We start from the raw sequence: 14,830 nt of genomic DNA on the forward strand, positions 1-14,830 counted from the left end.
AACATCACTTGCAGCCCATTACCATTTCACGAATCATTGAATCAATAAACACTCCCTGCAACGAGGTTAAGGGTGTACTTGGGACACGATCCTCCCAAAATGAAATGATGTGGGTAACCTCCTAATTACGAAACTTTTTCAAACATTCAGCATAATTTCAAGGAATCACCGCGCACCCTATTGCCTATTGGGGAAACTTTGTTGCCCCACTTCAGGCCACACATTCGTCAAAACTGAACTCTATACAGGGTAACTTGAAAATGGATCTGGATCCAGCACAGTGGGAACCAGCCTTTATATACGCTGGCTGAAGTCCGAAAAGTATCCACGGCGATATTCCTGCACCAACGTCGGCTGGGAAAGACGGCAAAGCAATACGATGAAGAATGGCCAAAGTAAATACAGGTGAATAGAAATACACTTGTAGCATTTACAGCAATCTGGAGATGATTTTGAGCACTGTTCTTGCTTGGGAACGAGTGCGAGCCTGATGAAGATTTCGGTAAGTTAGACATTTATAAAATCTGGAAACCTTGGAGACAAAAAAAAAACCATTCGACAGTCAATTAAAGGTAGGTTTGATACAGAAAGGTTTGTGCAGTGGAACAGACAGCGAGGTTCTAGATGTTAGCTGCCTTGTGGGGTTCTTTTTCGAAAAATATTTGAGAAGAAGTTGGGAATTTTGGCCAATTTCCGAGCTGTTTCTGAACACACTTTTTAGGGAATGAAGGAAGTATGAGGAAACAAACCAAGTTTCTGGTAAAAACATCCTCTTCTGTAACACATTTTATGCTGGATAAGTTCCTACATATACGTTATGAGCTGAGTTATTGAACTTTTTTCGAAGTTACACCCATTTCGACACGCAGCCAAACATCCGAATTTTCGAATTATTCCTCGTTGTGTGACTGTGCCTGTGTGACTATGTCTGTGGGACTAGAAAATACGTTGCCATTATTTGGGAGAACACCAAGAAAAACTTATAAAAACAGCATACCACAAATCCGACGTGGTGAGGGAAACCGTAGGAAAAGCTAGAGATGAGTGTTGTAGATTGCGGATCCGGGATGGTTCCGCTCATTTCTTCCTGATCGTCGTAAAAAAAACAGCGTGGGGACCGCTTTAGTTCCTGTGAAGTACGTTGAAAAGTTCGATTAGGGACGGATCAGCGGAGCCACTGCGGAATCCGCGATTTGAAACCCCCACTGTAGCTTTTCCCGCGTATTCCCTCACCACGTCTGATTCGTGGTACGCTTTTACTGCAGATTGATTTGCTATTTTTCACAGCTGGCTTCCAGAAAAACTAGAAAAGATAGAGACTTATCCCCACAACTGTGGACAAAATCTGTCTCTACAAACCTCTACAAATTGTGCTGCATGAAATGTGCTGTGAGGGTCGTTATTTAGCATCGCATGCACCCTTTGTTGCTCTAGTTTTACTACTATCTGCAGTTGCAGATGTTTTTTTTTCTCGCGTAGTAATGACTACCAAATTCCTTTTTCAAGTGATAATGTATAGGCAATCATTGGTGGATGATGACAAATGTGCTCATTTTAGCAGTCTCAATCCACTCCTCCTTATAATCCTGAACGGTGTCTTCACACACTAAGATAAGGTAAGTAACAACAATAATGTAACATGGGAATCTAGTTTGCGTAATTCCAATTCTTTTCGCTTTTCCACCTCATACATTTTCTGTGCTTACCTGATATTGATAATTTTGCCTGGGAATAATCCCACGAGCTGCAACAGCCACCAGCAATCGAATTCGGAAATCCAGTGGTAGGTGAGATAGCGTGCTTTTGTGTATGGCAGGCTGGCTGGCATGCGGCTGGTGCCTAGAAGTGTTATTGGAAATGTGCCAATTAGCCGGACGACGCCGTCGCGGACACAATTGACCGCTGGTCATCTGGCGTTTTGCCACGCCTCGCCTTCGTTGCGACCACCCCTTCAGAGCCCGCTAATCGAAACCCACGCCACTTTGGCTTCCATTCCAACCCCTCCGCTTTGGTTTCGTCTTTTTGTTTATTTACTGTTGTTTTTCGTATTTCCACGCTAATAACTAGTACATAGCCTTAGCAGCTACATCTTTACGAGTATTCCTCCGCTAGTTGCTATTTCTGAAACACTTGGCGACCGACCACATCGATTTTCCACGCCAGCAGTCTCGTCGTCGCCACTGTGCCTTGTCACTTCGTTCAGAAGGTCAACGTTGATCTCTCATCGCGCACGTCACGATGACGAGTGAGATTAGTCGCGTGAACAATTACTGTTGCGATTGTGCAGCCACTCAAAGTCGATGCAGTGCCGATAACTGTCCCTGTGTGGCAGCTAGGAAGACGTGTGATGAGCACTGTGAAAGCACCAGGTTAGCTTCTTTCCGTTGTGCTCTGTTATCATTCCGAGGGATCACGCATCCGAAAGTGTATGGTAGGCGTTACAAAATATGTGTATTTCACTCGTGCGATTTTTCTTTCAGAAGGAGACAGCAATTTTAAACTGACATTGAAGGACATCTTCTTTGTGGCGTACCAATTGTTTTCCTTGTGGATTCGAAACATTACTATCTACTCTTTTTTCTGTTTTTGGCCCACGAATCTGGGATGGTGCGGGTTTCAGGCGGGTTATGCTTGTTTGGGGTCGTAGATTATGGAGACGAGGGTGATTCCGTTCGTTTCTTCCTAATTACCTTAAAAACGCTCGAATCTGCATCTTCTGGGCCATTTTTTACGGCAATTAGGAAGAAATGCGCGGAATCACCCTCTTCCCTGTAATCTACGACCCCGTAAAGGCATAACCCACCTGAAACCCGTACCACCACTGATTCGTGGGGTGATACCCTTGATATCCATTGGAAGACTCGATTTTACACATACTGATAGAAACAAATTAAAAACGGACTATTTTGATATCTCTTTTGTTGCAATGCAGAAGTGCAGAAACAATTTTCAAAGTTCTTTTTTTTGAAGAGAATACCGGTGAAGGGTAATCGCCTTCGGCTGAATAGTAATGAATAAAATAGGGAAAACTCTGCGTTTGTCTAATTCCAAAATGGTGACATCACAGGTTCTTGCAGGCAATCTCTGCGAATATTTTTCTTTAATTCCCTTGATTCCGTTTATAAACTGTCGTATAACTCTCTCTGTTCTCGAAGCATGCTTAACACATATCTCGAGATGTGTTGGTTTGAACTCTTTTGTTAAACTCACCTCTCATCCTCCGATTTTCCGCCTCACACCATCTTACAGTCTAATCTGACTATCCTGGCTCGCAGGGAGTATCGGTCAAAATATTCGCACTATTTGCTCACCTGTGGATCGATGCTGCATAAATGTGTCGTCACTCGTTCACGTATTCACATTGGTGCTCTTTATGCATCTCTGTCTCCGTATGTTGCATTTCCTCATATTGATTCCCATTCAATCTCAGTAATGCACGGCTTTTCACATGAAAACATCGTTTAGTGCTTCGGCACTGGCAAACATCCTCATATTTTTCAGTAAGCTTCGTAGAACTATGTAAAAAAAAAACAAGGCATTAATACCACACATTTTGGAATTTGATCTCTCACTGAGCTAGTCTTCGAAGAAACAGCCTATGGAACAAAAACGAAAACTAAAACTAAACTAAAAGTTGCTGGAGTTCAACAGAGGAATCGTCTTAGAAAAAAAAATTAACGGTTCTTTATGGGAATTAAACTTGATGGAGAACATCGCTGCCCAACTGAATTTGTCTCACCCAATTTTGTTGAGAAAGACATTCTTCAAAAATTTTCTGCCATCACCTCATTATTGCTATTTCGATTAATGCTTTCATTGTTGTGAAATATTTATAACTTAAATTTATCGGTTCCTACCGTTCCTTCTTAGAGATGAACGAGTACTTCGACAAAAAAGGAGGGAGTTTCACTTGTTAACCGTACAAGGAGGGCGAAAATTGGAGATTTTCCCATTGATTCCTCATTGTGGCCAGGCACCCAAGAGGTCAACTGCCCAACGAGACTCACGCTCCTTTGTAAATTACTATTGTTACCTGGTCCAGCTGCTTGTAATCGAATGGTGGCCATTCGATCAACGTTCTTCCAACTATAGCTGCAGGAGTGTGCCATCATGCTATATAATAACGTGCTTAGTCAGTGTGTGTATGTGTATGTGTATGTGTATGTATGTGTGTATTGGTGTGTGTATGTGTGTGTTGATGTGTGTATGTGTGTGTTGGTGTGTGTCTGTGTCACGAAAATACTCCTTATACTCCTTAGTGATGCAAAACTCTGCATAGTTGAGGTGCCGAACCATCGCCATACACCTGATAGGCGAGCACTCTACGTTTTCACCACTGTCCAAAGCTATTCAGATGTATGTTGGCTTTGATAAGTCAAATTAGTTTTTCTCATATGTTAGTAAAGGTAAATAAACTTTTATGTGAATGTATACTTCCAAATTTGCTAACTATCATGCTATATAATAACGAGCTTATTCTGTTACGTGTGTCAGTCTCTGTATGTGTGTGTCTCAGTCAAGAAATTCCGAAAAGAGAGGGAGACGGATATGATGGCCTTGGTTTGGAGCGGTGGAGCCTCAACGCGGTAAAATTAGGAGGAGACGGGTCCTACGGGTCCTCGTCACGGTGTCGAATTCGTACTCCGGAGCCAGATAGCTGTAGAATAGGGTGGGACGGGTCCCACGTGGTCGGAATGTTGCGCCGGTGCCAGAAAACTATAGAGTGGGGAGAGACGGGTTCCACTGTGTCGGATTGTTGCGCAGGAGGAGAGCCCCAGCGCGGTAGAATGCGTTTCTATGGTCCCTTCGCATCTATTTCCCAGCATGTCTCCTGATGCTGCTAACATCCTTTCTTCGAAAACACACGTGGGAACGGCTGCTTAAATGCAATACACAGTACCCAACAGTTTACGCGATCTGACGTAGAACGTTATTTTTATCACTACGATAGTGATATTTACGTCATTTCATGTTTATTTCATGGTAGCACATCTTTCTTTGTTAATAGTTGAGTACGGAGGAAACTCATGCTTTGGATAGTGTTTCCAAATTGTGGAGATTTGAGAGGAACATGGACGCAAAATCAAATTTGATTGTTCTCCAAATATAGAACTGATGCGCTTAGAGAAAAACCATAAGATCTTACATCTGTGCTTAAATTTTCGAGTAGAAAAAAACTGAACAGAGTATTCGTGAAAAAAACAACAGTTCTAATTTTACAAAAAAGTGCCGCTACTGTTACTTCTTATTGATCGGTGAAGGAAGTCTTTTTTTAGCCGGACGTTCAGGCTGATTGTACATAAGACGACGATTATTCCCTGCCATTTTTCAGAACAAAAAAACGCGATGAAAAATGATTTGAGTGAGAAGACAGCCATCCCGCAACTGGGAATATGTTGATCAGCGCCTCCTGATATAAAGCGGTTCGTTCAGGCTATAATGGCAAAGGGGCGTGAACTTCATGGAGGAGTTCACCATTTGGTTGCCTTGTTGCATTAAGGAGTCAACGGCAAAGTGTAAAACATAGAGCAAGTACATAATCAGGGCAGTGACCAAGAAATCCTCTGTAACTTGAGGAAAGTAGAAGATCCGTGTTGAAGATGTCTTGCACTTGAAAATGTTCGTGAAGAGTCTTGCTTAAAAATCTTAGTGGAGTTCTCGCTTACTTTCATTTGTGCGATAGGGGACCCTTCTCAGGTGAAGCTGGCATAAAAAAGGAAACGTTAGCCGTAATAAATGTTAACAATCTTGTCTCTTGCTTCCATTTAATAATCGACAATCTTTATGCCAAGATTCAAGGAAGGTGGAACTTCTACGCTTCTGAAGGGGGCATAGTTCATGGGATGCAGCCCAGGTAATGAGGATCCTTTCGCCAATCCTTCCAAAAGTGAAGGGGATCGGAGCACGGGACGATCGTATCTATGCTTTCTTCTGTCCGATAGACCATTTCAAGCGTATTTCCAACTTCTTTGTGAATAGTAAATTTCCATATCCTAGAAGTACATAGCAATCCTTTTCAACATAGCCAAATATATCTGATTCGCTCATATTTCCCTTCTGTTTAATGATCCTCTCTTTGCTTTCTTTTCACCCACAGCGACCATAGAGATGTGGCCCGTAATTTTCAGTGGTGAAAATCTTCAACCTCGTTTTAGAGCATTTTAGATCTTTCTGCTGTTTTTCTAAAATCCTCTTAGCATTTCTCTTAGATCGACCTAATTCCTGAAATTTGTTCTCCTTCATTTTTTCAGCAACGAATAGTGTGATACAATTCCACAGCTCGCAGCAAACAAGCTTCTAGTGTAGATTGTAAATCGCTGGGAGTAGTTGACCACCAGTACCTATGTTTTCGAAGGTTTTTGTTTGTGTCTCTTCCTAGCATTAAGCCGGATGCACTCTCATCAAGTCTCCTACAAGAGTTTTTTGCTGTTGAAAAACATAAAGTCTTCCAGCTCAAAAGTAGGCTTTGTTATATAGCTTTGAAGGTACGAAATCCACCGAATCTACTACGTTTTTACTTAGTCAGACATCACCCGATACTATCCCCAATCCCTCGGGTGTTTTTCGCAGAGCGCCTCAAATTGTGCGATTCGTCCGAGTGGCATCATTCATCGAGTATAATGCTTGTCAGAGAGTGGTCGGTTGAAAGGAAATCGAGAGGATCCTCGCCAGAGAGGTTTTTCTAGTTTGACAAGGGCTCGCTTAACAACTCCATCGTTGTTGAAACGATGGCCAACGTCACATGTACACCTATTAATGTTTGGATAGTAACTGAACTTAAGCGTATAAGCGTTAACAACGGCAAGGTATTGAGTCCCTGTTTTCAGATATCGAGGAGATTGTTTGAATCAAGCGATTTGCAAATGTTCGTGCGAGGTGGATCCAGCAAAACCGGCTAAAAACGCATGTTCCAAAGCAGAACGGTGTGATTGTCTGCGAATCAAAGAGGGATGCAGCAAATTATGCGCTTGCAGGCAGATTTGCAAGAATAAGGTTAGTTTTTATTGTATTCTTTAATCTTTGGATCAAAAGAGACGGCATCCTGATGTATTTTGCTATTTTGTTTTCGTCCACAAAATTAAGCCTTTAAGACTTAACTTAAAGGAATTGGCTTTGGCTTAAATATCGCAGTTTCCTTCTAATACTTCCGTACCATTAACCATCGTCTCCTGTGCAAACTGCGTCAGCGTAATTTTTTATGTTATGTAAAATGTTATGCAAAGCAAATTTGTTCTAACAGTACCCTATTAAAAGCAGCACGAATCTGGGGTGGTACGGATATCAGGTGGAGCATCCGTACACGGGGTCGTAGATTGACACGTTCCTGTTTCCTCAGCAGATTATTCAATGGTTTTACTTGAATAGGCTGCTGGTGGGACCTCTTTGATTTTTCCAACCGCTCGCCGGTGGTTGAAACACTTCCACAAGAGTGGAGGGCTTAGATGTACATCGTAGTAACAAACGCCGTTTTCCGCACTGTTTCCAGGATGATTTAGAAGAATTGAATGGGGTGTCGACATATTCTTGTAATCTACAGCTCAAACTTTGTATTTCTCCGCAGATGTCCAACATCGTCAGTTTCGTGCCACACTGCCTTCAATTTCCGCACTTATTGGTTCAATACGCATTTTAAACGCCGCTGCAATACATTGTTGGCATTTCAAATTTCCGTGCAGTTGCGTGCTTGAGGATGAGTTCCAGATATCGAGGACGGGAACTTTGTGGTGCTGTCTTAACATGCTCACGTGTAGAAAAGTAGCGCTGTAATCTCAGCCAGCTCTAGCTCTCAGATCAGATTTTTTTAGTCTAACCACTAGAATCCATTAAATTGAATGGAGGTGTTGTTACCTCTTAAATTAAATAGGACCAACACCTTCGGTAGTGAATTTGGGGCACTTTCCAGGAACAAGTGAGAAAGGTGGCGAAGACGACAAAGCCTGCCCAGGGATGTCAGTGCGCGAAGACCAAAAAGCAGTGCATGAAAAAGGAATGCCCATGCAGGACACTCTACGAGTTCTGCTCTCTCAGGTTCAATATATTTCTCTTCTCTGTCTTCTTTAATTTTCTTGGCAGTTTGAGGGAACAGATTCTTCTCAAATTGCTGTTAGTTGGCTTCATGCCGTTCCGGTCCTCAACTCAAAGTTTCCTCGAAAAGAATTCCTCTCGGCAACTGTGATGAGGGTGGCTTTTAGCCCTTGCTTCGTTTTTTCCATACGTCGGCAGATCCAAATTGAATTACTCGGCGAACTCGTTTTGGAAGCGCCTGCCGGCTTTGTTTGGAGATTTCGAAGCCGGGGATGTCCAGGATAGCACTTAAACGCAGATCTTTTCAGCTGTAAGTGTTGTGGTGCATGTACGAACGGGACGTCAAAATTTAGTGTTCCAAAGCACGTCCAGAATTGTTTTCTAGATCATAAACACGAAAGTAGCGGTTTGATTGTTTCTCTATTAGGTGAGTGCTTCTCATATTTTCCCCTAGAAAAAACTGCATATTCCCTCGAATGTACTCAGGTAATCCTTATGTTTTCAGGAGAAGATTACATTTATCGAGGGGACTTTTACCACGATTCCAGGGGTGAACCGCATGTGGAGGAGCAGCTGGTTGCAAATATATATGATCTCATCTCCAAATATAATGTACTTACTTATGCTTGCTCATCCGTTTTTAATTACTAAAAGAGATTTTTTTGTGGAAGTCCGCACTTCGTAGAAGTGGAATTTCTTTTGAACGTTCTCCGTTTTGTCGTGAATAATTGGCATTTATGAAAAGATATGAACTTCTTTAGGTAGCACTACAGGAAATTGTTATTTTTGTTTCGAAGTCCCCGTGCTTTCATCAGGATTGTGACCCGAAATGTGAAGTAGTGGACGAGTGCAAGAGCAATAAAGCATGCGCGAAGTTGCTAGGACTATTGCTGAGCAAAGTAGGCCTCTTCCCTTGTACAGCCGAAGTAAATCGAATTCTCAAGAGCTCTGTAAGTTTTAGGTAAGAAAAGAGCTGAAAAAAGTCGACGTGAAGATGACTGTGAAATTCCTCTATCCGCATTTGAACCGAGGAGATCTCTACACAAAACAAGGAATTCTCTGTATGCTACAAGCTGGCATCAAGGTTTGTGCTGGTATCAAAGTATTTAAAACGTTGTATTCATCCATATTTTGCGCTGATAATGCAGCGTTCCAACTTTTGAGAAATTTTAACACGAAGCAACACAATAATAAATAAATGCTATTAATAAAGAATGTTAACAATTTTCGCCCTTGCCTCACATTTATAACCGATACAAAACTAGATATTTTGATTGAAATCTAATTTTGAATGTTGATGTTACTTTTCGAAGACGTATGCTTTATTCTTAATTTTTTCTCTCCTTCTCTCCTTCTCTCCTTCTCTCCTTCTCTCCTTCTCTTCTTCTCTCCTTCTCTCTTCTGTTTCTTTCGTTTTCACACCGAACGTTATTTTCTCAGCACTTCCCCAAAGATCTATTAAATGAACTATTTGCCTTTTTATCGCTATTAGGTAGTAAATGATAGATAATTCAAAAGATAGACCTAAAAATAATAGTATCTACTGAAAGTAGTCTAAAAAAACAAATAATCATAAGAATAAATAGTGATAAGTCGTAATAAAAATGCGGATAAGTAAATAAAATTTGTGCGCTATATTGATTGGTTTCTAGCAACGGCAGAAAAAGATTCAATGAAAATCGAAAAAATACGATTTCTTTTATTTATTAGATATTAGTTTTCATCTTTCATAATCGAATTAATTTTTGGACGAAATGTTTATTTTAATTAAATTCTTTTTTCACGCGTTATATTTGAATGTTCAGACCATTTTATTTCAATCTTTGAGTTGCGATCCCATTAAACGTAAATTTTCTTTTTCTTTTCTTGACATTATTTCTAATCCCGGTAGTAATATTTCATCTGTTCGCCTCAGAACGACTATCGTATACTCCGAGATCCTTTTACATTGTCGTTTTTGACCCACGTCGAGGTTTTCAGCCTGTCTGAGTGCTTACGAGCCCAAATGTTTTATCGTGGTTGCTACAAGTTGGTTTGAAGTGGCCTGTCTGTGTCTTCCGTATCCACGAAATTCGACTCCTCTGCAGTTTATTTGCGTCCTTCCTCCCAGCATTTCACCGCTCTTAAATTCGCCTATAGATTGAGCAAACAAACGTATATGGCGCAGTCCTTTCTGAACTATATTTCTTTAGTTTGGGATCGAGTTCTAGAAATAAATCTATGGGAATCTAAGGATTCTTAATTCGGGATACGGTATTTAAACAGCTATGCTCAACTGCTTTTTTTCTGCCTTCAAGGCGTTGCTATCGCGACCAAAATTGTTGACGTATACCTGCGACATCGATTAACACCAGGGTTATGACAAGGAGTTGTTCTGTGGAATTCTTATAATCTGATAATGATAATATTTAATATTATCTTCCTCAAACTGTATACTGTTTGGTAATTATTTTCAATTTTAGGTTGAGCCGCTGCTAATGAAAGACTGGTGTGCGATTATGGACTGGTCGCCAAATGTGGATCACAAGGGAGATTATTTGCATTTGTGGAACAACCATAATCTAGATAAGGTAGAGGACATCTTGGGAATTTTCAAGAAAACCAAGCAAAAAATTCTCTTGTGCGAAGATTTCTGAGAGAAACTGCGAATCAGGTCTAATTCAGCTACATACATTGCTGAAGTGTAGTGAACCATGCCTATCATTAGGTGTGAATCTATTGCAGCCCCACACAGCTGGCAGAGATCGGACTTCCAAACATTCAACTTCTTCCCACGCTGCTTCTCGTATAGTTCTTACTCTCTTATTCGTTCTAAGAATAGGCAACTACTGCTTGATTAAATCGCTCAAAATTTGCTCAAATTTCGGCTATGACCATAAAGGCAGATGAAGTTATCGCTGTGAACAGGACTGTATATGTTTGCACACTTTAAATGCATCACTCCACGAAATCTGAAGTGGTAAGGATTTCAGGTGGAGTATTCTTATAAGGGGTAGTAGATTATGGAGAGAAGGGTGGTCCCGTCCATTTTTCCCTAATTGCCGTAAAAAACGGCCCGCAAGATACGGCTTCGAGCGTTCTGGCGCGCTATTTTCTGCGACGAGTTCGATTGGAGCGCGCCAGCCTTGTGCGGCGCCGCATCGTCCGGGCCGTTTTTTTACGGCAATTACCAAGAAATGGACGGAACCACCAAGATTTTTCACGTCTAAGTTGAAAACACGATACTATTTTGTAAAGTGAATAGCACAGTAACACTATTAATACCCTTACACGGAGAAGAAGAAAAAATACACATACTCAATACACACTAGACGATTCTCTTAAATTTTTCCGTAGGAAAAGTGGAAATTTGCTGACTAACAATGTCACGGACACAAATGTCGGTCTTTCCTCCTTCTTTCCTCCTATTTGTTTTCGGGAAATTGGTAATTTCTACTTCTACTTGTAAACACTACCGCTGAAATTTTTTCGACTCAACAGCAAAGGTTTCTAGTGAAGCGCTTGACCACCGTCCGAACGAAATCAGTTGGAGCAAGCAACGAACGTGAATCATGCGATGAAATGTGAAATGACCGCTCACCGTACAGAAGATGGCGACTTCAAATTAAGCTAATAATGAAAATATTTAATATTATCTAGCGGCGAGTATGGGTGTGTTTTGGAGACTCAATGTGCGCCGAACAAACCTCTCCATGTGGAAAATTATTGAAATTAATTGCTCTTCGGGTTCTATACCAAGATTTGTTTCACAATTAGAAGATTGTTATTGTAAGAAGTATCTAGGTAAACATACATTTGTGTTATTCCAGAGACAGTAAATTGAAACTTATTGCATAATTTAACGTCTTTTCCATTTTTCTTAAATTCTTCCTATTTATATTCCTTAGAATAGCGGGTTTTCACTAACTCCATTTACGGCCGCATCTATGCTGCAAGTAGGGGCCACTTTGCGATTAAGGAATCTTTGGGTAAAGTTCCTTGGATTGGGCCTTATCATTCCTTAACATTTTAGATATGAACACAGTGACTTCTTCCAGGCCGTCGCCCAATCACAATCGTTTATTAACGAATGTCGCCGAGCACTTGGGCTTTCGATGAAATTCTGGGTGGCAGAAATCCATGAAATCGTCAAAAACACCATCTTACACTTATCGGAGCTTCGAGTCAAATGCGGCGATCTCAATGACGCGCTCAAACAGGCACGAAATCTTCATTCCAATGAATATTTAACTTATTAAGTAGTATTTTTCAGCTGGATCTCACCGCCACTCCTCACAAGATCAAATCTACTCCGTCAAAACGACGATCGTTTATTGATCTCCTCGAATTGAGAGACAAATTGATGCGCGGATCAGCAGAACACAAGAAGAATGGTTCTCATGTCTCAGTTGCAAGGTGTGCTTGGTTTGCTTCCGTTTCTTTTCGGTTATGAGTGCTGAACAGCGGTGAATCAGCTAGTAATAATTAATTAATAATAAATAATCCACGACCTTCCTCACTAGAGGAATCACAGTCGGTTAGTGGCGAGGCTCAGGCGTTCCTAGGTGGAGGACATGTGGGCAACAGAGGAACAAAAGCAACAAAGTTGTCCTTATCCCAACGCGCATGGATTCAGGGGACGGATTTTTTTTTCCTGTGCCAGATTTGACTCATAGTACCTTTGTATTTTGCAAGTCAGCACGAGTGGAAGCCTGCATCCAAGTTACTGGGAGGTGCAGCGGAGGCAGTTCGGGGTCTTTTCCTTTAAATAAGCCCCTTTGTTCAGTCCGTAAGGACGCAGCGCTCTTACAAAAGCTCTTAGAACTGAAAGAATTCATTGGCAGCTTTTAATACGAGACTTATGGGACCACTGAGTTTTAGAGCTATGTGTACGTTACAGTGGCAAAAAAAGAGTCGCCTGACTCCCAAGGAACCCCTCTTACGGTAGTACCGGCGAGAACAGGATCGCAGGCGTCATCTAGGTTACTGAAAAGAAGGAGTAGGTTGACGATCTGTACTTACAATCCAAGTATGCTTGCATTGGAAGCGACCATGTAAGATCTGATGATTCAAACTGGAAAAATTAAATATGTCATCTGACTGACCGAGACGAGGCGACGCCACTCACTGAATGCTGTGTGTGACACTGGAGAAGAACTCTTTCCATGCTGCTGGCTGGTATTCAGCTCCAAGATAATGTTAAGCGAATGTTACGTCCTGCAGTCACGGGTAAACAAATCCATAATTACGCTCGTTTCCACCCGATTGTATGCATATAGATAACTCACGTGCTCGGATTTGCTCGTGCAACCAAATGTTCTCAGCCATATTCGAGATCTTAATTTTTTTTTAATTTTATCTTGTTTTTTTTTCTCATTTTTTCTTAAAATCTAGTCATCTGTCATTTCAACTGCAATCTTGCATAGCTGTAATTTTGATTTTTGCCCGGAATGAAAACACTGGATAATTCGACGAAGAAAACCCAAACTTTCGGGAAGGATATTCATTTTTTATACCTCCTTCTAGGGATCCACATTCTTGAATTTGGTATCTGAGATTTCGTTTTGCATGTTCTCATTTTTTCTGCCAGATTGACATGATTTGTAGATCTTCTATTTTTCTCTTCCTGTTGCGGTGTGGCTCAGTCGGTAAGAGGTTCGGCTGTGACTGTACACGATTGTTTATTCGAAACCGCCCTCGTTTCAATCCCATCCTCACAAGAATTTATGAACGCCGTGCACTTTATCCTTTGTCTTTATATTATTTATTTATTTTATATTATTATTTATATTTATTTATATTTTTTTTGCCATACAAAAATAACTTTTCATACATCTAAACTGCGTTTGAATGCGCACTGTGTAAATACGAATTTTCTCACGTTAAAAGGTTGTTCGTTATTTTCGGCTATTTACGTTTGTTTGCTAATTACTAAAATAACTTCCTCATGCAATCTCAGCACTCTTTTTTAGTGAGGACGCACAAGCGCAAGCAATGGTTGCCTCGTTCTGTGGACGAAGTTTCGACGATTGCGAGACAGACGAAATAGCACAACGAATCCGGAGAGCGACGGCTAATATCAACGTGGAAATAGAGACACTAATGGAGTTTCTCACCCATAAAGGCGCAATCTCCTAGCCAGCTCAACTTTGAAATTCTCCTCTAATTGTCCTCTATCGACCTGCCCTCATAACCTCGTAATTGGATAGTTTTGTTCAAAATTGTATGAATACTTCTTGTTTGTTGTCCTTTGTATGTTCGTTAGGTGTGGTATGCTGTATTAATGCGGCTAATCGATTTGAAGTCGAATTTTGAGAGAACTTTTCGTGTAGGAAAAACTTTTAGAATCTGCATCGATCTCTATAAGAGCTGATCTCATTTGTTTATTGGCGAATGTTGTGATTGCAACCGATACTATTCCTACAATCCTCATCAATCCTCATCACACTACTCTAATCTATGTACTGCCTTTTTCTTTATTAAAGAGAAGATTCGTGTGAATTTGAATTCTACTTGCTACAAGCTAAGTTATCAAGACCCAGAATTGGAAATCGGTTGTTTACAGTCGACACGAGCTCAAAAAAATCAAATGGTTCTGGAGTGAAGTGGGAAGGCGCATCCTCATAGGGGTTTATCAACGCGCCGTGCACTTTATCTTCTATTGTTTATTTGCTTTAAGGTCCATGCGCAGAGGGGCTTCTTCTTCTATGTTTATGAACACGTGTTCGCTCACGGCTCATTAGTGTAAGGGGAATACATAGGTTGTTCATGTCTACGCGTTTACGAACCTTGGGGTGTAGTCCTTCAAGCGAAGCGAAGCAGCTGT

At 41.1% G+C, this 14,830-nt stretch overlaps 1 protein-coding gene across 1 annotated transcript; it reads left to right on the top strand.

The window, feature by feature from the left end:
* Positions 1 to 2,238: 2,238 nt before the first annotated feature.
* Positions 2,239 to 14,142, top strand: RB195_016336 (uncharacterized protein; the record flags this gene model as incomplete). Its single annotated transcript, XM_064207446.1, has 11 exons — positions 2,239 to 2,369; positions 6,828 to 6,993; positions 7,904 to 8,028; positions 8,334 to 8,452; positions 8,531 to 8,637; positions 8,787 to 8,924; positions 8,987 to 9,109; positions 10,488 to 10,595; positions 12,063 to 12,224; positions 12,278 to 12,420; positions 13,977 to 14,142. The coding sequence occupies 11 exons, from the start codon at positions 2,239 to 2,241 to the stop codon at positions 14,140 to 14,142; spliced, it is 1,488 nt and encodes a 495-aa protein (XP_064063327.1).
* Between the last annotated feature and the right edge of the window lie 688 nt (positions 14,143 to 14,830).

The sequence above is a fragment of the Necator americanus genome, chromosome V, assembly GCF_031761385.1.
Source record: "Necator americanus strain Aroian chromosome V, whole genome shotgun sequence".
NCBI classification, from domain to species: domain Eukaryota; kingdom Metazoa; phylum Nematoda; class Chromadorea; order Rhabditida; family Ancylostomatidae; genus Necator; species Necator americanus.